This window comes from Ciconia boyciana, chromosome 8 (genome assembly GCF_034638445.1).
Source record: "Ciconia boyciana chromosome 8, ASM3463844v1, whole genome shotgun sequence".
Classification (NCBI taxonomy): Eukaryota; Metazoa; Chordata; class Aves; order Ciconiiformes; family Ciconiidae; genus Ciconia; species Ciconia boyciana.
The window spans coordinates 58,658,072-58,684,372 of record NC_132941.1 but is presented as its reverse complement, the minus strand read 5'-3'; the positions used below and the strand labels follow the sequence as shown (position 1 = coordinate 58,684,372).

The 26,301-nt window shown below is 39.0% G+C and overlaps 1 protein-coding gene across 1 annotated transcript in view; it reads left to right on the top strand.

The window, feature by feature from the left end:
* The window catches only part of GFRA1 (GDNF family receptor alpha 1), a 145,588-nt gene that overhangs the window by 98,486 nt on the left and 20,801 nt on the right, over positions 1–26,301 (top strand). The window contains exons 5-7 of the mRNA XM_072870512.1: positions 8,699–8,808; positions 14,028–14,162; positions 18,642–18,820. Of these exons, the coding sequence (XP_072726613.1) occupies positions 8,699–8,808; positions 14,028–14,162; positions 18,642–18,820 (424 nt within the window). The remainder of the gene's footprint in view (positions 1–8,698; positions 8,809–14,027; positions 14,163–18,641; positions 18,821–26,301) is intronic.

Here is a 26,301-nt window from a genome sequence, read left to right as displayed (position 1 = left end):
ACATTCACATGTTTGTGCTTACGCTATACTTGTTCAAGTGCATTCTATAAACCATTACAGCGAGCTTTTCTATTATAAAGCACATATGACTAAGACCTCTGTTAAATTAAAACTTGACCGCGTCATTTGAATGTTCAATTCACTTTCTTTTGTTCCAATTCAAGCATAAATTACAGCGGTTGTCCTCTCAATTACGATGCTCCCTTTTCTAATTAGGCATTATGAAATGCTGGAGATACATCTCAGTAACTGGCCATCATGCAGCATTGCAAAATATTCTTCAGAACAGACAACGTCTTTCAGAGCAACTTCTGTAAACATCTGGATATATCACAGGCTGTCAGCTCTCAGCCTCAATGGCCACGTTCAGGTATTTTTGACAGTAGAGACAAAAAAATCCTCTTAAGACAGCCACATCATCCTTAACTGGTAAAAATTGTTTATTTTCCAGTGTTATACTATGAATCAGTGCTTTTTGTACTAGCGTTATATATCCATATAGCTTCTAAAAGCAAGTAAAACATGTTGAATAAGATCAATGCTATATTGGTTTGCTAGTGCCAGAACTTTTCGCCTTGCTGTTTGATGGGGCTTGTTTTGTGCATGGAAAAAAAGGGCTCACATAAAAGAGACTCTAATCTGCTTTTATCTGCTGTAGTTCTGATTTTATATTTGTTGTCTTACTCCTGAAGTCAGAACATTTTTTAGAGTAGCTTCAGCATGAGTTTCAGCTATGCTGGCTGCCTACAGACCCTGCACGACTGAGTGCAAGGACACACTGGGCACCTTTTCTTTCCTTCAGCCAGGTCTCTGACAAGGGGACACAGAGCTGTTCCCTTCAGGAATGCCACCACACGTACCATAGTGCCTCTAGGGATTTTCCTATGCAGAAAGCATCCCTACGTAACCTTAGGAAACCTGATGATCCAGTGCATCTGCCAACAGAAACTTCTGGTGAAGAGAGAACTTGTATTGGACTTTTTAGATTATTTTCTGTCTCCAAACTCCATAACAGTTTCATGCTTGAGCCAGCAATATTCTATTGTAGTTTATTCAATGGTTACAGAGAATATTATTGTCATGGACGTCTTTCTCAGGTACTTGGAACCACATCCTTTCAGTGTGCACTCACGATACAGTTGTTAATAAGCACCTAAGCATCCAGTGGCACACTCAAGGACCTGCAGTGGCACTAATTTCTTTGGCTTGCTTTTTGAGAGTGACAATGATTTTCTTAGGTTTCCAGCTTGTAATTCAAAGACACTCCTGCCTGCCCAGCTAATGAAGTGAGAACGACTCTATCCATAATGCACTAGCTCTTTCCTGAGTAACCTGCTATCAAGAGACACTCTGAGGCTTGGACATCTTTAAACATGACAGTCTATATTTAGAAGCTTCAAAGTAAACAGCATAAAGGAAATGAAATAAAATGAAAATATACAAATTCACAATACTTGGAAAGCAGCTAGTGGATTTGTTCATGTTATTGGAGAGCTTTGGTACAGAGACAGATAGACTAAATAGAAATCTTACCAGCATCCCCGATAGAAATCACAGACTGACAGTTCAGCCTGTCATTTTTATAGAAGATTCTCAGAGAAGTGTTTTCTTTGCAGCTGAGAAGACAGAAACACATTATGCATGCTTAAAGTCAATGCAAGGAAACAGAGCCCCGCAAAACATATTTAATATAGGTTTGATTTCCTGTGGAATGCTTTCCAGATGTTCTCTCAAACAGGCCTCTAAAAAATGATGTGAGGTAATTTTTTTGCAAACAGAAAGAGAAAATTCTGTTTTGTGTCACTGCATCTGAGAATCACTGTTCTAATTCTTTATTGCATTACCTTGTGCTCAGGACTTGCACCGTATTTTTCAAAATTGGTTTTATTACACAAAAGGTCAGTAGTATAAAAATATTTATATTACCCAATTGCAAATAAATCATACTTGTTTAGAATCACATTTGAGCTTAATAGTTTTCCTTAAACCCAAAGGAGGCCTAATATATTAAATTAAAATTACTTTCATGCACAATCTTGAGTCACTTAGAGGATTTAACTAACATTGATAAACTATGAGATTAGTGTTTTGTTAAGTTCCTTTGATTTTCTGTAGCAGGCATTGTGTAAAAAGATCTAACAGGTCTCTAGCAGATGACATGGGCAAGGGGAAATGATAATATTAACAGAAAATGGTATATAACTTTATTTTGGTTTGCATAAAATACAGTAATAGAACATGGGGGTGGGCTATGTTTATTTTAGAGCACTTGTTACTCAGAAAAAATAGTTTTGTCAATAGAAGAATAGAAAGAATACAATGTATGTACTGTTAATTTTAAAATATAGATATGCATCCGGGGAAATATTTCTCATTTTGTGTGACTGAATTTCTAATAGTTAGCTCTCCATTATCTGGGGTACTAGATATCTAGAAGGCCCCTGGTAAACAAAAAGCCTGAATAACGTAGGTACTGGCAGGCATGGTGGGCAGCACGGTACAGACAGTCAGCTAGCCGCTGTGGGTCGAGTGTGGGTGCTCAGCTGGAGGAACCAGCTTTGGTGGGCTGTCGTGTCTGTGCCTGATGCTCTGAGCAAGCATACGTGATGCTACGGGGCATCTGAATGAACCTTGTGTGGTCTCTGGTGTTTGTTTCTGTATCTAGTTATTCCACAATCCAAATAGGCTGCCTCCGTATAATGGGGATTGTCTGTATTTTACTTCCAGATGAAGAACACAATTTTTAGACATGAATCCAGAATCAAATGTTAGCTTGGGCTTAGGCTGCCGGTCATTTAAAATAACAAAACAGAAGCAAAACCAGATAAAAACCAGCTTCTTTCAGTTAGTAGCTGGTACTTGGGATCCAAGATCCTGTAATGGTTTCTGCCAGTGTTGCAAAAGATTTGGATCAGCTCACATGAGAGAAACTGCTTTCAGTATTCAGATCTTGAGAGCCAAATGGTCTGCTATCAGATCTTCACTTTTCGACCCTTCCTTCCCACTTCCCAAAAGGTACAAATGCTGTCATGGCGCAGCGTAGGCTGGGGGTTCCCTGGGGTCTGTGGGGACCCCCCTGGGACAGGCAGGGCACAGCCTTGCAGGAAGGGCTTGTCCCACCACCCCAGCCAGGGAGCGGGGCAGCTGGGGGCAGCCCTGGGCATCGGGCACCTCCCCGGGGACGCGCTGGGACATCAGCCCATGGGTGGACCTGGCTCAATGGGGACCATCGCTGGGCAGGGCAGGGCTGTGGGGGCTGGAGACCTAGGTCCTACAGCATCGCTGGGGCTGAGGCCTGGGGGGGCTGGGATGGGGTCCTGGGCCATAGGCTGGGTAGGGGAAGCCCTGGGGGTAAGCAGAGCCCTCAGGGCCCAGACACTGTCATTGTCTGAGAAAGAGGGTAACAACCAAAGAAAAACTAGCCTTTTTGCTGAAAAAAATTAATGGAGTTACTGTTTAATAAATATATGTAAAAATGACCATTTAAAAAAACTGTCAAAATTTATAGTTGCTCACAGGTGTGTGTACCTAACTAAGGAGGTACGAGACGTATTATTATTACACAGCTCTAGTGTCTTTTAATGAAAAAAAATGGGTCAAAGCTCTATTACTCAGTGCTGCGAGGGTCATCTCTCTTGTGATGGAGCTGCTCTGAGGCTTTTTTCGGCTCACTGGTTGATAGAGTTTCTTATGTAGCCTTCGTCTCATTTTTTCACTGCCCACTCGCTGTGTGTTTATGAAACAAAGAGAAAATGAAAAGCTCCTCCAACAATGAAGCCATTAGTTTGGCCGCGTATCAGCCCCTCTTGCCACTATTGCATCCCAGCAGAAATAGCATCACCCAAGCTGCACGGGAGCTATCTGTAGCTACAGAGGAGGATACTGCATTTGACCCCCACAACAGAAGAACAAGTATTTTGGCTTGTTTTTTTTTCTATAATGGTGTCATTTATCACTATGACACATATTCATTGACTTAGTCTGAATTTTTCCCGTGTCAGATTTATACTACTTTTCTGTTTTGAATATTGATGCAGCACTTCCCTTACATGACTATACTGTGTCTGCCAAATGGTGTCTAGACGCTAGAGCAGCTTTGACTAATTAGTGTAGTCACCCCAGTCACTTAGCTTTGGCATTTACGTACTCTTTCTGTTACTGCTGTCAAGCCTTAAATAGCTACCTAAACACAAGCAGCAATGTAAAGAGAGGTGGCAGCGGGCATGTCCAGTCTTCACCCGACATCACGGAGGTGAGCGCAGAGGACAGCAGCTGCCAGTCCCTGCGTTCACTAACAGGGCAAGTAGTTCTAACCACTCACTTGGACATCACAGCGTACGTGCGTGCAGTCAGCGGGGGATCTGGGTTCAATGTCTTGGTCTGAAGATCACCACCACAAAGGCAGGGCTAAGAGAAGATTTCTCTCTCTCAAGGCTCAGCCCCTGTGTACCAGCAATTGAAGATGCATACAGCCAGAAAAAAAAAGAGGAAAAAAGAAAAAAAAAGAAAAGAAAGAAAGAAAGAGGAGAAATCAACACCTGCCAGCCCAGCAATAGTGGTACTTCTTGGGGAGGACTCATGGCTAGTTTGTAGACCTGCTTTCCAGTAGGCCATGATTTACACGAGATCCAAACTAAAAATGCAGTTTTAGAAATTTTCTACAACTTCATAATTTATATCATGCTTGTAAATATTGCACCAGTACTGAAGCTGAGTTGACCAACTTTAAAGAGGGAGAACTGATAAATACCAAAGATAATTTCAGAACATCAAAGAACTTTTATAAAACCTTGAGAATAAAAAATAGTGAAAACCTAATCAATGTGCTAATATAAAATTAAATTGCCTAAAAAATTGTATGCAATTTAAACACAATACTGCTATAAACAAAGCTTATTTGTAAGCAAAATTTGAAAGTTTTGATTTATCCTGTGGAGTATTTGAAGAACCACTATTGTAAGGAAAACAAATTAATTTGTTTTCTTTCTATTTTTAACTGTTACAAATTATTTTACTGGTGCTAATACAAAGTATTAGAGAATAGCAGGTTTGGTATTTATTTTTCTTCTTCTCAGAAAGAGTGTTTGTTGTTTGAGCAGATTTTCTTTGAATTTGCCAATACGATTATTCTTATTTTTTCAGTTAGGCGTATACAAAATATTTAACGTAAGCTTTCCAGAAGATCTGCAGTTTACTTTGAGGAGATTTTCCATGGCTAAGATAGGACTCATTTAATTTGTGGGGGTTTTTTCTTCCAAGGAAGAAGATTTCTGTGTGGTTCTCTTCAATTCCTTTTTTTTATGCAAAGGAAGGGAAAAAATCATTTATGCTGCTGTGTACAAAGAGGATTTGTGATTCTTCAACAGAAAAAGAAATTAATAGTTCCTTTTAAATCCGGTCCTGCTACATGTTATGTACAGTATAAAACTACCTGTCTCTATCCAGCCATCTAGCAAATAGATACATATACGTACATTGCACATGTAAAATCGTGCATACTTTAAGGCACACGTGTTGCAAGCGTTGTTTGTCCTCTACATTACCAAACTGCTCGGTCATGGGTTAGACACTTACCCACAAGTTACTACCCACAAGTTGCTTCCTGCTGAAGGAACACTAAGTTAACACAGTATGCATATTTTTATAGAACTGCTATCATCTGATCGCTCTTTTTCAACATACCTAAAAGGATTGTCTCTCTTACCCAAAGAATTCTTAATATCATGTGCAATACTTTACAATAAATGATTCTACAGTTCCTAATTAGGCTAATTTGTCTTTCTAGATAAATAGCAGTACCACTGTTTTGGTATTGCGGATGAGCACACTTTTATCAGTGCCACTCTACTGGAAATGTTTGGGGCTAGATCTTCAGTGAGTGTTAATCAGCAGATCTTCGCTGAAAATAATGGAGTTATTTTATGGCAGATGGAGGTCTGTCTCTGTTTTTATTTGCTGGCCTTAACTTTATCTCCAGTGGAAATGAATCCACATAAATATCAGGTGTAGTTAACAGCTCAGGAGAGAGAACTTTGATAGTATGAAGTTTAGATGACTCAGTAGGGAGGAGGTGTATGACGATGTCCAGTAATGCTTGGACCAGAGCTATCTGAACTATATTTGGCTTATGAAAACTTAAATGTGCAACATTGTCAGATCATTACCTTTTATGACCATAAAAAATCTTCAGAAATTAACATAGAAGTCAAGCTGTATGCAAAAGGGATCAGCAGAGCAATTTTTAGCCTCCTTTAGGGTTTACAACAAATAAATTCTTTAAGCAGACTGGGTAGTAAATGACTGGTGTTATTCCATAGTTATCAGTCCTTAAAAACATTTAGAGAAGAGGAATGTATTAAATTATCTCTGGACCAATGCACCTAATAATCTAAGGGAGAACTGGACATTTAAGAATGATGAAATGATTACAAGAAATGTTTTCAGGATTTTCAAGACACTGATGGTATAATTGCATCTCCAAAAAGATTTATTTGTGCTCACATAAATAACGGAATTTAAACCTGAGGAGCTACTTTGTTTTAGAAACGCAAAAATACTGCACATACAGCAGGCTTGCTCCTTCTACCATGGCAAAGGTTTTTCATACTAGATAGATGTAATAGGCTCTCTTCTGTCCTAAAACAGACTTCATCCAAGTATTAGTAGAGTTTGTAAAAACCTTAGAAACTGTCAACTGTCTTTGTTCCCAAGTACTCAGAAGACTGGATTTGAGCCACTACCTTAATTATTGACTGACAGAGGAATCACAGCAGTGACATAGGGTTTCCTTTTCCAGATTTTCTTCAAGGTGCTGCTATTTATCTCTTCCCATACCTTGGAATTAATTTCTTCTCAGCCTGTCCCCTGGTAGGTACAGTATATATTCACCAGCGAAGTGAAGATTTTACGGAAATTAGAAATTTATGTATACATATAGGGCATCTTGAAGGATTGGTAGAGAGCTTGACTTTTTAAAGCTATTAAAGGCAACTGGGTACAGATGTCCATCTCAAGCTTAAATGGTTAAATAAGGGAAGGGAGGGAGTGAAAAGCTTACAGTTGACTGTGATTTGAAGGCAACCATGGATTTGCTGGTGTCAGTACAGTTAGCGAGGGATGGAGCTGAAAAGAGGTCATGAGAATAGCTCAGATAAATTCAGATACAGTTTGCATACAGTCTATTTATAGGATGCTTTCTCAAACTAAACATGTGAACCTTTTGAAGTTTGCCCATCACTACTTTCAGGCCAATTAATGATGTACATCCAATCCCATTCTGAGATAGGTAAAACAATAAAGCAAACAAAGATAATTAGTCTCTGGAGCATGTAAACAAATAAAGTAAATCACTTGCAAATCACTTGTTTCTGCTAACTTTTGTGTTTTCATTGCAAAACTAAAAAAGAGCATTTATAGTGCAAATATACATAATACTAGAGCAGTGCTGAAAATGCATAGTTGATACTATTCTGATTTTGAGAGGGCTTTGCAAAGATTAAGCACCTGATCCTGAAACATCACTGTGAGTTGTTATATGCAAAAGAACATTTTCATCCCTTTTCCACAGAGGAGAAGATCGAAGTAAGGATGTTAAATAATTTTGTTCATGGAGATGAAGGTCTAAACGACACTTTATAAATAAACAAAAGTCGCTGCTCCGAGAAGTTTACAAGCCTAAGTGAAAACACAAGCAGAGCTGAGGAGAGCAGGCCAAGATGGGCAGGAGAGCAGCTGTAGGATGTGGGACCTCGACCCACCTTAGTGTTGTCTCTCAAATTTTACAGACCTGAATGGGAGCATTATGTGGCCTTTAAAGCACAAATAACCAGAAGAGTTACCGGCTACTAGTTCTTTTCCTGTTTTCCAAAGTAGTAGTAATCTGTTAATTGCAATACAGCTTCACTCCTAGTCTTAAAGCACTTCCTATAAGTAAGCAGTGCTCTCTCCCTCTTAGACATGGGGTACCTGAGGTAAGTGAAGACAATGCAGCAGTAAGTGAATTCAGCAGCAGAACTGGATGCAGAGCACACATTCCCTTCTTCTGAGCCCTGGGCTCAATACTGTAGACTTCAGATAAATGTATATTTTACAAGAACAAATAGATTCTCAGTACCATGGCTCCGGGGGGCTGTGGAGACCGTGCCTTCTGGATCTGCCTGCTACCCCAGTTCAGCCAGCTGGTTCTGCAGGCCAGTCCAGAGCAGGGGTAAGCCCATTCCCTGGAAACCCAGGGCAGTACCAAAGCAGGTCCTGCCTCAAGTCATGTCGTAAGAGGACTTTGTGAGCACAAACATACAGTTTTGTGTAATCAGTAAAACAGCAGAAACTGTGTTCTGAATCTGTAGAATAACAGATTCCAGTTAGAGTTCAGATCCAGGCAAAATGACTGCTCATATGATAAAATCGCTCTGTCTTTTTTTTGGCATGAAAATGCAGAGCATTTCTTTTAGTAAAGGGCGGGCATTTCCCCGTTGTTCTGTCCCTTTTTACTGTTTTCTTACACTTTTTTGTTCTGACTTCAAAAATGGATTCTGGAAAGAGATGCGTCTTAGAAAGAGACTTTAATCAGCTGAAATGTGTCCAATATATATTTAAGTTAAAGAATATTAAACCTTGTCGGAAAATAAAAAGAGTGTTAAAAGGTAAGAACGCCTGCAGGCTTGATTTTTGAAGATACGCATTTTTCTTCACATTGCAGATCTCGCCTTGCAGATTTCTTCACAAACTGCCAGCCTGAGTCACGGTCTGTTAGTAGCTGTCTGAAGGAGAACTATGCTGACTGCCTCCTCGCTTACTCGGGGCTTATTGGTAAGAAGGCAGGGAAGGGTGGGGGCTTGCTCGGTCTAAGAAAAACACCCAAACTATATTTTGAAGGCCCGCATAAAAACTGTGGAATATAATACTGTACAATACGATACTAGGCAAAATTCTCCACCTAAGTGTCTTGGCCCTGTTTTACCTTACAAAGATTCCTGCGGTAAATTTGGACATTGCAAGAAAATTAAGGATAGAAGATAAGGAGAGAAAGGTGCTTGAATTTGAAATAAATTCAAGCTTGCAAAGTAAAGCTTATTAAGGTGGTTGAATTTGGACAGGACCGTGAAGTAGGAAGTTAAAAAGAACAAGTGAAACTGCAGCTTGGTTGATTTTGCAGCTGTCATCACAAGGTTGGATAAATACCTCTTGGTCCTCAGGGAAAATTTGCAGGACAGTTGAGGAATGAGACAATAGCCCAGCCTTGTTTCACTTCCAGCTGCTATTCTTTCCATGATGTCCTTCTGTCCACTCTAAATGTTTTCTGAGATGCCTGTCAATGGAAGTGAACTGAGACCAAATTTATCTTCTGAAATCCTCTTCCCTCCCCAACATAATTCATTTTGTTTGCTGTCACCTTCCTGACTGTCAACAGGCACAAGGATGCCTTTATGCAAGCCAGATTCCATATACCACACACAGTATTTGATTCCTGAAAGAGATGGATCATCTCAGGAAGGTGAACTTGTTGTAGAAATACCATGGATGGGCAATAAAGAATAAGTGAATGTCAAAACTCTGAAACAAACAAATTTTAAAGGCCACCAGATAAGACGTTTTTAAGCTTACAGCCTCCACCTGCTGCAATGCAGTAATATCCCCTTCTGTTGGGTGTGAAGGTCCCAGCTGAGGCCCTGAAGCAGATCCTGCTGTTAAATAAATGTCTCTCGAGATAATATCCAAAGTAAAGTTTTTCTAAAATAGGTTGGTTTTGATGAAAAATGACTGAAAGCTATATTCACTGGCTTATTGTTATCATTCTTATTACTCTAGCAGCTAACAAGTGAGGTAAGTCCATGTGGCAACTGGTAAAATAAGATGTGATGGTTTCAAAGGATATGCTTCTATGAATTAAGAGATGAAGACAGTATGCAAAGGGTATAACATATGAACAGTTATGACAGAATGTCATTTGACTCTAAAACAAAGAATTGAATAGCCTTGAAATCTGATCTAGTCAATGAGATTAAGAAGTCTAGCTGCTGGCAAAGAGTAACTGTTACTAATAGATACTTCTGGGTAGGAGCTGCCAAGAAGTTCTTGCTGGACCGAGCGAATTTCGCTGGCAGTTTTGTTGGATCCATTTTTCAATTTAACCCCAAGGATGACCCAGTTCCTATAGTCAGGTGTTTTTGTGTTACTGTGGATGACCGTGCTGCAAAACACTGTCACACATCAGGAATGTGGAGTGGATCCCTGAGGAGTTGAAATGAAAAGGAGATCTAATTCTCAAAGGGAAAAATAAACATTTTTCTTCCTTCCTGCTAGCCCCTAGACACATGCAAAAAGGTGGCTACTGACTAGTGTTACAAGAGTTTTTACTTCTTGGTAGTAATTCTGAAAAACCAAGAAAATTACCAGAACAAAACTTTTATGTGCTGAAGCAGTAAATTCCTGCTTCTGATATCAAGCTGATATAAAAGTGGAGTAAATTATGTGAAGATCGACAAATTTGTAAGATGCTGAGAAAGAAATCAGAGGTACAATCTTTCAAATGCCTGTTTAATACATGTAAAACACAGGAAGAAGAGACAGATAGAGTGTGGGTAAGAAGCTGTTACAGATCCATTCATTCATCAGAGCTTCAGGATCTCCAGGTGTTTTAATTAAGATAAAATATTGTTCATTTAGATAAAATATTATTTCATTTAGCCATTTCATTAAATGTAGCAAAAATTGTGCCTCCATAGAGTTTGTTCAGGAAACTGAGGATTCTCTATGGAAGGTACAGTGGATGTGATTCTGCAGTCGCATACAGTGATGTAAATCAGAGTTAACTTCACTGAAATTAGTGGAATCCCACCTGAAATAAATTACTTAAGTGGGAATAGAGTCAGGCAGTTTTTGTATGGGGTGCTTTACCAGTTAAATGGAGAAAAGTCTATATAGGATTCTTTAAGATTTGCATCAGGGTGTTATATATATAACTTTACAGTTATGTATATTTTACAGGCATTTTGAAAATCTTAATTAATTGCTTTAGGCTCCTTGTTATAGTAATAGGGATAAATTAATATTTAAAAAAAAAAAAGTAAAAATATAAAAATTATTAAATGTAGAATAAGACTGGAGATAGCCATGTTTGAGATTCAGTGCTTTGATTACAGCCTAGTTAAGCCATCTGGACCTGTCTGCACTCCCACATCAGTTAGGTATTGCCCTAACTGCTGACTTCAAGATCTGCTTTAGCATTCACTTTCTGACACATTTTCACTTTTTTCCGTAAAATCCATCTAATTTCCCTGGAATTCCCAGGAATTCCATGAGAGTTTATGTGAATAAACCGGAGTTGCATTGGACCAAAGGAACTTCAGTCACATGCACCTCCTCCTGGACTCACCGTCCATCTCCTCATTCTTAATTGACCCTAATTTGAGCAACGTCTTGGCTGTGTTCAGGTCAACTGTGCATTTGTCTAGAATATGGAGACCTGACTGCCTGCTACTGAGACCATCACAGAACTATTTGACAGAGAGAACACAGAAAACCAAGCATGTCCTATTTTACTGCCAACCACCGTGGTTTCTCTGATCCGTTAGTGTCCTTCAGCAGAATTTCCAAGATGCCAGCTAGCGGCAGGGGGAGGAGGGGAAGGCACACACATTGCAGGGAAAAAAGAAAATCCACCCCAGGAAACCAAGCATATAATCCGCTTGGGTTCACATCTGCCCCCAGGTTTAAATGACAGGCTGATTTTCTACTAGCTGCTCTTTCAGCCACTCTGTTTTTGCTGGATGTACAGTTTGTGTGCTGTGTATACACATTCCTTGTCCTGTCTTTCCGGTATTCATCAACCCTAATCGTAGCTTGGTATCTGTTACACTTTTAGCCCCTGTCTTGACCCATTTTAATTACCTTATTACCTCTTTGTGATAAGAAAGTCTTACCTCAGTGACCTTTTCAATTTCCTCAGTACCTTTCTGTTTTTTTAACCCTTCACTAAGCATTTGCTACTTAGCCTTTTTTTTTTTTTTTAAGCCTACTGTTTTCTTTCCATTTGCAAAATCCTCTTGATTTTCATTTTCTCTCACTTCTTTTCAGATCATGTCACATGGCTGAAATAGTGTACTGAACCATCAAACGGATACTGGACAGATTTTTCATTTATTTTATTTTAATTTAACACCATTCCTCTCCTTATTTATCTAATGTCAAGTTTTCATTAATGGTGCAAATGATATTTGCCTACTTTACTAAATTCTCTACCTTCATTTAACAAATTTTGAACTGTGCTATTTACTCATGTGCTAATCTCGTGTAGAATTTGAGCAATTATTACTGCAACTATCTGTGAAAAGTTGGAAGTAGATAAAGGCATGGGATTACATTCTAATTTAAGAACATCCCCAAACAAAACAAAAGATGCTTTTTGCAAGTTTGGCAGTGGGACTGCATTCATCTTTATATACATTACTGCCTTTCTCAGGCCAGCCCTTAATGTCTCTTCTCCTTTGTCTCCCCCATCATGTATGAAGCAGTTTGCATGTTGATTTGTTCAGTTCCCAGCACTGCCTGGTGACTAAAGGGCTATTTGACATCATTCTGTGATTTTGTGATTGAGATTTCTAATGTTCCTTTTTTTAGCTTGGTGTTTGATAGCTCTTTACTGTGTGGTATTGCAGACTCTGGGGCCCTGGACCTATGGACCAAATTTTCTCTGCTAGTGTACACTTTGGGTCTCTAATATTTATCCTTCATCTATTCCATCTTCTTAATGAATACTTTGATGTCAGTTTTGAGGAGATGTGATCGCATTTCCTCATGATATATAGCCTGTCCTAGAACTGTAGATTGCCAAGTGAGGAATGTGTTTCCTGAAACAGCTGTCATCAGTACAAGTCTGGAATACCTGCCCTTTTTTATTTAATTTTTCCTGTTTGGTCAGACAAATAAAATAAAGGTTCAAACTTCTCAATCCTTAGGGAAGTTTGAAATCTCTGACTTGCTAGGGCGATGCCTCCAGTGAGACTACTGGTTTGAATAAGTGCGGATCACATAAGAGCTGCCTGATCCAGATGAGTGATGAACAGTTGCTGTATATCTTTTCGGACACCAAATGCATTCTTTGGTTTCATTTCATTCTTGGTAGCCTTGAGTTGACATATAAACGTGAGAATATTTACCCAAGAATTTGCAATAGAGTTAGAATGAACCTGTGGTTGCAAGTTGTTGATAATGTTTAGGAAACAATCACTGTACTGAAAAAGTAGTGACACAGCAAGATTAATAGTAATTTATTACCTGCAAAGAATCTACTGTACCATTTTATGCATGCTGGTTATGTTTTAGCTTTGATCATCGCCATAACCCGCTCTGTCGGCAGGTCCCGAAGGAGCACCCGGGGGTTAATGCTCCTCCAAGATGTATCAGGGCTCCTCTCAGTGTGACTAGCATTCTCCTTGCTCATGCATTTCAGAACTGTTTTTCTAGGCTGGCTGCAGACTCAAGGAGGAAGTTCAGGTCTGGATGTCTAGTTTCAGCCATTTATTTGCAGCTAGAACAAAGATGAGAAAAAACACAAGCGAGGAAGAAAAATTGGATTTTTAGAGCACAAGTCTAAGGGCGCAGGTCCGCATATATTTGATTTGGCAGCAAAGCCCTTTTAAGAGTTCCCACCTTCTCCCAGTCCATCCCTCCCCTGTGCCACGGTTTTCCACCTGTCAATTCTGCTGATGCAGCTCTCTGTGGGAATGCAATATAAACCTTTTTGGAGGAAAGGAACAGGTCTTTAATGTGTCAGTCATGTTACGGCCCCTAAAGTGGTTGCATTCAAACAACCGAGGGTGTGAAGTATGGCGCAGGACCGGGTGTCAAAGGGCGAAGGGAGCCAGGAACTGTTAAGGCGGGAAGTTAGAGCCCTGCCATGGGTCTGCATTGTGAATCCACCTCTGACTACATGACTTACCAAGTGCTGTTTGCTATCTTCTTAGTATGGAAAGACTATTTCCATACAAAGGTTACTCACAGTACTGTACTTCACTCTTTGTTAATAGGCACAGTGATGACACCAAACTACATAGACTCAAATAGTCTCAGCGTTGCCCCATGGTGTGACTGCAGCAACAGCGGTAACGACATAGATGAATGCCTGAAATTTCTGAATTTCTTCCAGGACAATATATGCCTTAGTGAGTACAAAATTAGATGTCTTTAAATGTGTTTTAGCATGTTTTCTGCAATTTCTTTACTGTTTAAGTATGTTATGATACATCAAGGCCATCTCTTTGCACTTTGCTGGTTCTGCTGTAAGTGTAAGAATTAAACAGACAAGCAAAGAAGCCTGATACTATGGTTTATGGCCAAGATTGCAAACATAAGAAGTTCTTCGAAAAAAATTCAAATAACAAAGTTGTATCATATAGAAATATGTTTACATCACAGACCATGTTCGGACCCTAACAGTCAGGCAGCATCTGTACCAAAAAATTGCAACACCTGAGGGGCTTCTGTATAATTTAAGAACTTCATATAAAAAAAGACATGTAGTTTATGATATGAAGGATTTGCTGTAGGTAAGTATAAATTGGATTGTGCTTGCAATTTATAGCCAAGCTTCAAGTTTTTTAGGCTACTTGATCTGAGATGCCTGGTTTTAACACAGGTCTGATGGTACCTATTTTCAAGATTTTGTTAAATTATTGATTTTTTTTTTTTCAGTCAAACTCACTTCCAAATTAGGGACTATTATAAATTTCAGAATGGCTTAGTGGAGTCGATTTTGGCAGGTTCTCTTTTCAAATTTCCTGTCTGCCTGGAGCAGCATAATTGGATGATGTGGAGTGTGCATCAGAGTTTTAATTTCAGATAAATGAGGAGACCAAAAGAGCTTGGCTTCCCTAGCCTAGCAGAACAGAAGTTGAAAGGATACGTGAATGTCCTCTGAAATTGCATTAGAGGGGCAAGCCCAGGGAGGGAAAAGGATTACTTAACCTAGAGGACAATGTTGGCACAAGATCAAACAGGGAGATATTGGCCATATATATTTAGGCTCGAAACTGTAACATTTTTAACCATCATACTAAAGTTAAGAAATAGGCTTCCAGCAGGAGTTTTGAGGGTAAAAAATTCTTACTGGTTTTAAAAGTCATATTTCATCAGCTTATGAAAAGAAGCATACATCGTTGCTTTTTTCAAACATAGCGAATGAACTTGATGATCCAGACTGTCCCATCCAGTCCCATATACTTGAGCTAATGCTAATGCAGGGTTCAGTCTGTATTTTAGTATAAGGTCTGAAAATCTCCATTGGTAGCTTCTCAACAGGCAGCATTGTTGTGAAGACACAGGGAGCTTTGCATACAAAAAGTGAGTCACTTGAATTGCTATTTGATACACTATTTGTTAAGCCTTGGAAGAATAAATCAATTTCTCAAGATCATTTAACAAAAAAAACCCAGAAAACAATTCAGATTATGATTAGGTAAAAATTAACAATATAGCATCTGACCTTCTTCAAACCTAGTGGGGCTGCCATTTATATACACTGTAATACGTCAAATTTTATGCATTTGTGAAAGTATTAATTGCTAGAATGTTACAGGTTCCTTTTAGAACATAAAGACAGAGTGATCTCTTGTCCTTTCTTTTGCTATCAGTATAAAAGCATTAATGAAGACAAATCAAAGACATTAGAGGTTACTGTGAGACAAATTATAGTCATCCTAGTTGTAAGAGATGTCTTCTTCATGAAGAAATTAAAGATGTTTCTGGTTTAATACAAAGTTTTTTCTTTTGCAGAGAATGGGAAAAGTTCCAATTTTTTTTTCCAATTATTATTGTCATTAAATGGGCCTTCCAGTGCCTGGAGAAAATGTCATGTGTTTATTGGATGAGATTAAAATTCCCTCCCACTTTTTTTTAGACAAAACAAAAATCGCTTTTCCACAGTGAGATGAAACTAGGAATTTCTTGCTAGTCTGTTTTGCTAAAGTGTACTTCACCTTCAAACTGGAAAATAAACCAGTGTTTTGGGGAATTTACAGAAGGTGTGGAAAACTTAGCTTAAATATTTATTCAAAACCCCATTTGGTTATTTATGCGAAGTGGAGTAGCTGAGACTGTACCCTGGGGGCTAGGGGACTCAGAAAGCTGGAGACCTAGGTTCACATTCATACTGTGCCTGATGTGGCACTGGGATATGAAGCTGAGTTTACCATGTCCCACATACACACCTGAAATCCTGATCTTTCTTGCACATCTGTATGCACTTGCCTAGAAATTCTACTCTAGAGTTGAAAAGCCTTTTGTAACAGATGTTGAAACCAGAGTGGAAGTTTTGATTTCAAAAGGTAGGTGTGAAAATACTAGTGAAAATTCCAGTCTGTTTTAATAATTAGTCCCAATAAAGACAAACATTGCATTGTTTTCTTTTTACATATATTAGACATAATTTCTTTATCTCAGCATTGTCCTGCAGAATATGGCTTTATTTTAGAACTGGGAAATTGGCCCAAGGCCAAGAAAGCTAAAAATCCAAATTAATAGGCCCCAAATAAAATATATTCCACCCTAAAATTTGAGGCTGTGTATTACTTTGCTTATACTTTTATCCTCTTTATTAGGAGCTGCAAGTTTATTGGTAATATTACAGTGGTCCTAATTGCTGCCTCTCCAAACCTGTTAGGGTTTGGCCAATCTTAATTTCTGGAAATCCAACTTAAGACTTTATTTTAGCTGCTCTGAAAGTGAATGTCCTGACATTCATTTACATACTCTAGAATTCATACTGAACTGAATGGGATTCAGTACATCTACCTATTTGTTCAAAGGATTTGTTCACACCTGCTTTATACTGCAATAAAAAGAATTGGCAACTGGGAGGAAAAGCATAAAGCAGTGAGTTAGTTACTAAAAATTATTGAAAGGACCTTTACTAGAGTAGTTAGACACTTGAAGCACCTCCTTACAGTCATTATGGTTTTTGAAATATATTGGAAATATGTATGAAAATTATATGTATTAAAAATATATTTAAAATATAATCTATATGTTTGAAATATTACGAAAACATGAGGAGGGATGGAGCACCTCTCCTGTGAAGACAGACTGAGAGAGTTGGGGTTGTTCAGCCTCGAGAAGAGAAGGCTCCGGGGAGACCTTATTGCAGCTTTTCAATACTTAAAGGGGCTTATAAGAAAGATGGGGACAGACTTTTTAGTAGGGCCTGTAGTGATAGGACAAGGGATAGTGGTTTTAAACTAAAGAAGGGTAGATTCAGGCTAGATATAAGGAAGGAATTTTTTACGATGAGGGTGGTGAAACACTGGAATAGGTTGCCCAGAGAGGTGGTAGATGCCCCATCCCTGGAGACATTCAAGGCCAGGTTGGACGGGGCTCTGGGCAACCTTATCTAGTAGAAGATGCCCCTGCTTATTGCAGGGGGGTTGGACTAGATGACCTTTAAAGGTCCCTTCCAACCCAAACCATCCTGTGATTCTATGATTCTAGAATCATAGAATATGTCAAGTTGGAAGGGACCCATAAGGATCATTGAGTATGATCCTATGAAATAATTGAAGAAGACTAATTGTAAAGACCACTTTTACTTAGAAAATTGGAAGGATTGCATGTATTTCTGTGATCCTTCTTGCAATAATGGAAACAAAGAGGTACTGTTAATTTAGGAAATCATAGGAAAATATTGCTTTATATATTGCCTTATTCCAGTAAAAACAAGAAAAATATCATTTTGCTCTTCCCACTTTGTCTCCATCAACCCAGCTGATTGTGGTGCCTTTTACAAATTCTTCTCTTTGCATGTTGGAGTTCTAAGAACTAATATCAGAATAAAATACAACTTTTTCAGATGAGAATTAAATGTAAATTATTTTATAAGGCAAGGAATACCACTGAGAAGAAGTATTAATAACTTCCACATATTAGTCCCCAGTGAAATTGTTTGATTTCTTGTACAAAGAATTTGAAATAAGAAATCCCTAAATCCATGTTGAATCTCCAAAGACCTGATTAAAAACGTTTGTTCTATTTGTTTATTAAAAAACCCAAACAATTTACTCTTGCCATAAACACACTCTTTATTCCCATGAAACTATGATAAGCTTTTTAACTTTTATATTCTAAAGTTTTTGTTTAAGCATGCTTCCCTCACCTAATTATGCCAACTTTGATTAAAAACTGTAAGGAAAAGATTGTCTTAGTCAAACCATTTTGTATTTATAGGCATATTAGTTTTACTACAACAAGCTGTAGAAATAAATTAATATTTTTCCTGCTCTCTGTTTTTAGTTTTCTATGTAACTTCACCTGCCTGAATTAGGACATAACACTCAAATTGTATTTTAAATCTTGAAAGTAAATTTTTGTGGCTTTTGGATGGTAACAAATATAATTACAGTAAGTCCTAGAGCTTCTGTCAAGAATTACTGGGAACATTACAAAGAAGAGGCTGCACCAGATAATTATGTGACCCCAGACTCTCAGTTCATGTTTCTGATATGTTCAAAATTAAGACACATTTTTCAGCATGAAAATTGAGTTTCTATAAATACACATTTTCAAAGGAATAATAATAATAATGATTAAAAAGTCAGTTCTGCTTTCTGCCATTTGTTTAGAAATAGAAAATTGCCTGTAATTTATTTTTACAGAAAATGCAATTCAGGCCTTCGGCAATGGTACTGATGTGAATGTGTGGCAGCCAATCTTACCAGTACAGACCACTACAGCCACAACTACGACAGCTTCCAGACTTAAAAACACAGGTTCAGAGACCACCAACAATGAAATACCCACCCACAACGATTCACCAGCATGTGCAAACCTGCAGGTAAGAGAGTCTTGTACTTGCTGCAGTGCATAAATGAAAGTTTTTCATAGATATGTATACAGAGTAGTCTCCTGCTGCATAAATAGATGCCTGCTTAAATTGGAGTATCTGATTATTCCCATGTTGTAGTCACAAGCCGGATATATTGTAAAATATCAGACACTCTTATTTTAAACCAGAAAAATGTATATTTCAAAGTGGACTTTATTGCTTCTCTGACTCAGAAACAGGGCATAGTATTTAATTTGTTATCACAGGTTTGGATATGAATGTGGCACTCTCCAAACCCTGCCAGGAGATGTCAGATCGAATTAATCCCCTGAGTAATCCAAATTCAGAGGGAACTCTTAATGTCAGCTAGCAGGTCCTGCTGCCTTCTTTCTTATGTTATTGGCAGTAAACTTAAGAGGTTTTTTGGCTGAGTAGGTCTGGATGTTAGAGAATATGTGATGCTACAAACTTCATGGTGAAGAAGCTGGACAAAAATTGAAGCTATTTTGAACCAGGTGCTTTCCTGAACTGGAGTCAAGGTTATGATGTGATTTTGGCCAATGGCTGTAGAAGAGATTTTGGCCAATGGCTGGTTTGCCACTTCAATTAGGCTATCCAGGGCGTGTCATTGATTCTGGACTTGAAGGGGCTCATCACTTGCTGAAGGCAGTATATGCAGCTCTTAGAAAGTTTGAAGAACTTGGGCAGGAGGCAACTGCAAAATCAAGGCAGGAAAGAAGTAACAGGAAATGTAAACTGAAACCATCCTTAGGCCAGATTAGAATCTTGGGTTATAAAAATTTCTGGTGGTTTAAATGCAAAATTAGGTCAGGGATAGATCAGCTTGGCCTGTTTGTTTTTGTCTTTACGGAAGGAAAATTGCTATGTGACACAAATGAAAGTGTCCAAGTTTTAAGGTCTCCTCTGGTATTAAGATACTTTTTTTCTGGATTCCCAAACTCTTCCACACTTCTAGCATTCACATTTCACTTACTTATAAAAAATTGATTTTGTATTCTTCATATTAAACTGTATCAAAGTTTCATGTTCACTAAAATGGACAGTTCCTGTCCCTCAGAAATGTATTTTGCTTCGTAATTTTTCCTGCACCACTCTCTCAACTTCATCTTTTTTTAGTTTCCCCATTTATTTTGCATTGGCAAATTGCATATGAATTTTGCACATTTTGCAGAGGCATTACAGAGTCAAAAGTATATGGGGTTAACGTTAGATGGTGTTCAGTTTAGGTCCTTCTGTTTTAATTCTATTTTTCATAACTGTGCATTCATTGTTAGTTAAGCTTTGTAAGTTACTGATGGGAAGGAGATAGTTGTAGGCTTATATTTCTATATGCAGTAGTCATTTGACCAAATAGAATATACCAAAAAGAAAGTAACCTTTTAAACCTGGAACTTGGAATATCTTGCATTTAAAGCAAGATCTTGATGGGATATTATTAATTCACTTCATGTTATATTAAAAAGCTGTTTTATGGGAGAGATCACATTTTCCTTCAGTGTTTGGGCAGTCCCCTATAGAGTAAGGCCTCCAGATGCTACCAAAGTACACATGATAAATAATGAGCTGAAGAAATGGCAAGCGATCACAAATCTCATTGGAATCAGTTTGATTTGCAAATGTTTCTCAAACTGAATAGATGTTCCAGTGTTTTGAAAATAAACTAAATTCTTCCCTGTCCTTACTCCTGTTACTCCGGCATTTTGATGTCACATCCCACGTGAGTTTATCAGCAGTGGTTTAAAACTATGTTATGACTTCAAGTCCACCTCTGATATACTTGACACAAGAAATAAAGGTCTGTAGGGAAAACAGCTTCCTTTAAATAAATGATCTCTGCTGTTTTGTAGAAACTATAGATAAGTCTGCACTAAAAGGTCACTGAAGTTATGGGGATCAAGCAGTTTTATTCTTGTGAAATACAACATTCTGGTGCTCGCTACTTCCTTGTGTCAGAACTGAAATGTGAAGAACAAAGCTCTTACATTTTAACGCATTTTTCAAAAAATAACTTACGAATAGAGCCAAAACAAGCCCACACTTTTTTAAAAAGAAACCTGTGTTTGTTGGACAGTATGGTGCCACTTTGCATGTGAGACTTAAACCTCAATGGAAATTTTACAAAAGAACTGGAGGCATTCATAGAGCACTTGGAGAACGGTATTCATTCCAAGGCTCTCCTCCCATGAAAAATATGCCTTTGTAGTATTTTCAAAACACGAACTAGTGCGACCAAAAGCAATCTGAAGGGCTTTGTTATACACTTAGCAGTTGAGCTGAAAGGTTTCAAAAAGGCAATATAGCCTAAACACTGTGAAAAGTGGAATTAGAAGCATTAGTCTCAGCACAAAAAGACAATGGCAGATAGGAGATAAGGAAATGCTCATTGAGATGCTACAGGGCTGCATATCCTAGTTAGTGGGTTTAAAAATACAGTGAAGAAAGAAAGATCAGGAAGTGACTGATTAGTATAAATTGTCATAGAAATAAATACAGTAAGGGAAGAAAGAGCAGGAAGTGATTGATTAGTATAAATCGCCATAGAAATGAACAAATACTAACCTCCTGGGGTTGTAAAATACAGGGCACTAACCCAATCTGCCAAGACTGTCACTGGCTGAGCAGTTTTTGATACATTTTTTTCTGACTTGTTCAGAATTGTTCTGAACTTGTTCAGAAAAGTGGGAATACACTAATGTGTATTTTGTCACTGTGCCATGTTCTGCACACATGAAAACCTGGGAATCAGAAGGGTTGTGAATGCTTAAAGAAAATATGAGATACTCTTTGTTTACCTGTACTCATATTTATTTCGAATAGCTGTTGAAGGTTTGGGCTTATAAATAATTTTTGTTTCAGTGATGCTGTTCAGAAATTGTCCTTCATTTCAATTTACCATTGCTCCAAGAATTTACAGTGCTCCCATTATGGGGGTATTTTCTTATTTCAAATTGATACAGAAAAATGTTGATTTCTGATATATGTTTATTTTATGTTCACTTTTTATTAATTTTGAATTTTTTTATGTTTATGATTATTTTATGTTTACATATGCATGGGTTTGTGTAATATACTCTTTTTGCTATCCCTAAATTAAATCAGCTCTCCATCTTTGCTAAGAAGATGCTTAACTTCATCAAGCATCCTATAAACTCTTTTATAAACCTGGCTTCTAACGACATTTGCTAAACACAGAGAGTAAATAGTGGTTAGTTTTATATAAAATGCTGAATTCAAGTATTTTTTGAGGTGCTTGACATCTTGCAAAGGATCCTCAGCACCACATAAAAATACTTTATAAAATATTGTGAACAAAAAGGAAGATGAATGCCAACAGTGTGCTCCTTATACAGGCATATTTTATTAAGTAATTGCCATCCCTATCGTTTTTTCTGATAGCTTCATTCTAATGTTTTCTATTTAACTGACATATTTGTTTATCCTTCATTCTCAATTGTAACTTGTGTTCAGTAAGCCAGTCAAAAAATGGTTACGGTCTTTCAGTCTCATGTTCTACCACTACTGCTTGAACCGTCATGTTGGATTATTTGCAAAAGACAAAAGAATGAGTTTGGACGTGTACTCACACCATGTATTCTTCAAGAAAAATGCTGCTTCTGCATTTAGGAGAGATGCATGGAACTGAAAGATGATAATGAAATAAACTTCAAGTGATAGATTAGACTAGATTAGACCAATTGTTACTATGTCATCAGCAGAGATAAATAAAAAACTAAGGCTTTCATACTGGATTTGCTATAATATTTTAGAGGACATTTTGCACAAGACAAAAATTATAGAAGTCAAGATGGTTAAGGATGTTTAAGTCTAAATCTATGCATCGAAATCTATCAACTCCCTAGCTAGTTCTATACTTTTTTTTTCCCCCATTTGTTATAAATGTCTTGCTCTAGTTAACCTCAGTTCAGCATTCAGAGGGAATTTAAGGTTTTTGTGCTTTTGAAGAGGTGTGAGTAGTGGACATGTGTAATTGAGATACATGGCTCTTCAGACTGAAGGCAAGTACTTTTCAGTCAAGTCCAGTATGTGAATGTCTTTGTACTCTCCCCAGCAAAATTAAAAAATTATGAGATAGGAATTAAAAAGCTCAAACATTTTGTGGGGAACAAGGAGGAAAAGAGAAATCTAGATACTTAAATATATCAAATCTTTCTATTTGCATGTAAGATTAGAATCATAGAACCATAGAATCATTAAGGTTGGAAAAGACCTCTAAGATCATCTAGTCCAACAGTCACCCCAACACCTCCATGCCTACTAAACCAAGTGCCACGTCTACACATTTTTTGAACTGTTCCAGGAATGGTGACTCCTCTGGGCAGCCTCTTCCAATGCTTGACCACCCTTTCAGTAAAGAATTTTTTCCTAATATCCAATCTAAGTCTCTCCTGACGCAGCTTGAGGCCATTTACTCTTGTCCTATTGCTTGGGAGAAGAGACCGACCCCCACCTCTCTACAACCTCCTTTCAGGTAGTTGTAGAGAGCGATAAGGTCTCCCCTCAGCCTCCTTTTCTCCAGGCTAAACAACCCCAGTTCCCTCAGCCGCTCCTCATCAGACTTGTGCTCCAGACCCTTCACCAGCTTCCTTGCCCTTCTCTGGACACGCTCCAGCCCCTCAATGTCTCTCTTGTAGTGAGAGGCCCAAAACTGAACCCAGTATTCGAGGTGCGGCCTCACCAGTGCCGAGTACAGGGGCACGATCACTTCCCTACTCCTGCTGGCCACCCTATTCCTGATACAAGCCAGGATGCTGTTGGCTTTCGTGGCCACCTGGGCACACTGCTGGCTCACGTTCAGCCAGCTGTCAACCAGCACCCCCAGGTCCTTCTCTGCCAGGCAGCTTTCCAGCCACTCTTCCCCAAGCCTGTAGCGTTGCATGGGGTTGTTGTGACCCAAGTGCAGGACCCGGCATTTGGCCTTGTTAAACCCCATACAATTGACCTTGGCCCATCGATCCAGCCTGTCCAGGTCCCTCTGTAGAGCCTTCCTCCCCTCAAGCAGATCAACACTCCCACCCAATTTGGTGTAATCTGCAAACTTACTGAGAGTGCACTCGATCCCTTTGTCCAGATCCTTGATAAAGATATTAAACAGAACTGGCCCCAAAACTGAGCCCTGGGGAACACCGCTTGTGACCAGCCGCCAACTGGATTTAGCTCCGTTCACCACAACTCTCTGGGCTCGGCCATCCAGCCAGGTTTTTACCCAGCAAAGACTACACCCACCTAAGCCATGAGCTGCCAGCTTCTCTAGGAGAATGCTGTGGGAGATAGTGTCAAAGGCTTTACTAAAGTCCAGGTAGATAACATCTACAGACTTTCGCTCATCCATTAGGCGGGTCACGTGGCCGTAGAAGGAGATCAGGTTGGTCAAGGAGGACCTGCCTTTCATGAACCCATGCTGGCTGGGCCCGATCCCCTGGCTGGCCTGCACATGCCTGTTGAGCGCACCTAAGCTGAACCGCTCCACAATTTTCCCTGGTACTGAGGTCAGGCTGACAGGCCTGTAGTTCCCCAGATCCTCCTCCTGGCCCTTCTTGTAGATGGGCATCACATTGGCAAGCCTCCAGTCATCTGAGACCTCTCCGGTTAACCAGGACTGCTGACAAATGATGGAGAGCGGCTTGGCAAGCTCCTCCGCCAGCTCCCTTAGTACTCTCAGGTGGATCTCATCCAGCCCCATAGATCTGTGAGTGTCCAGGTACTGTAGCAGGTCGTTACCTGCTTCCTCCTGGACTATGGAGGGTAATAAGTGTTTATTAGTGAGTGTTTAGAACAGACATGGGTCATATTGCAATCTGTTCTTCCACAAATTCACATAATTCCACATAAACTTGGGACTTTAAAAAATATCTATCATGGCAAGTCTTAGGCCAGAACAGGAGACAGGCGTTACAGTTCTCTGAGGAGTCTAGGACTTAAATATGACTCACAGACTGAAAATGACTGTGTTTTTCCCTTGTTGGTCTATCTGTTGTAGATCTCCAGCACTGTGTAAGAATCTGCTAATCTGGTGTTTGAAGTACTGTCTATAATTATTTAATGTAGCTTCCCGTGTGCTAAATATTATTGTCATAAAGCATTGTGTAGGTGTTTGGAGAGGGTTAAAAGCTTCAGTGTAGTGTTCCGAGGATCAAGACACAGCAGGTGTGGAGCTTCATGGCCTGGTAATTGGGTGGTGGGTGAACATAAGCAGGAAACATGGGCAGCATGTAGGTGTGTTGTTGATGAAGGGATAGTACAACGGCTGAGATGGTACGCTGGAACAAAGACAAAGGGAACTTCATTTATCCCCTGTGCACCAGTGTTAGCTCACCCATATGCCTGGCACCCTCTTTTCCCCATCCCTTTACACAGCCTGTGATCTTTCTCTTTCTTTTTTGTTTTGTGAAAAACAAGCACTGTTCTTTCAAATGCCCTGCCTGCTCTGTCCCTCGGGAGAAGTTGTACTTGGACCTCTTCCTCCAGGCATTGCAACTATGCAGAAAGTTATAGTGTGGAGCAAAAGATGAACAGGAATATAAAACTCCCAATGCTGTGCCAGAACAAAATAAAAAAAATAGAAAAAAGAATATTGACTAAATGTTTCGAATGAAAAGATTTAAATTTACCTCCTGTATTTCCAGGATTAGCTGACATAATGGGGTCAGCCTGCTGGTACAAGTGATTTAGAGAACACCTATTGGCAGCTTTTATTCTGAAAAAGCAACCTCTTTAATTTGCTTCAGTAGAAATTCTGTTGTACCTAAAGAAGTTGTGTGCTTTGCATGTTCAGATCAAAATCTGACAGCCAGGGATAATTTAAAGTTTCATCTTTAATCTTATACTCCTAATTTGGAGAGCACTGAACAAAATTCTGTGTTTTACCAAAACAGAGACTGCTTTGTCCGTTGATTTCATTGACACTGATTTCAGTGAGGTTAATCCTTGTTTGCTTCAGCACCGTGCTGGAGTGGGTCCTCAAAAAATGTGGAAATGTAAAATTCCCTGAGACTGTACTCATTTACTACACAGCTCTTGCACCTTTCAGACAGAACCAGAGAAGGTCGGGTCACCATGAGCGAGGGACAGGTTTAGGTTTCCAGTCTGTATGGCAGTCTCAGCGTTCATAGACGGGAAAGCGATCGGCAGTCCACCTGCATTACTATGCGAACAGTGGACCTCAGTAGCAAAAGGCGGCTTTGCAGTGAACATATACATACCTATGTACTAATGGTATGATCATGTAGACTGCTCCCACGCAGAGCAAAGCTGCACTTGGGTTCTTCACCATCTTTGCCTAAGAATTTCAGGACCACACAAGGTAGATCATTTTCAAGCTTGTTGAAATCCTGCTGAAGTTAAAGATCTGATTAATACAGCTGATTAATCTCTAAGTACAGGGAGTTTTTTGCCTCTCCTTTGAACATCAGAGGAACAGTTTGAAGATGTAGCCAAGTATCATAACCTAT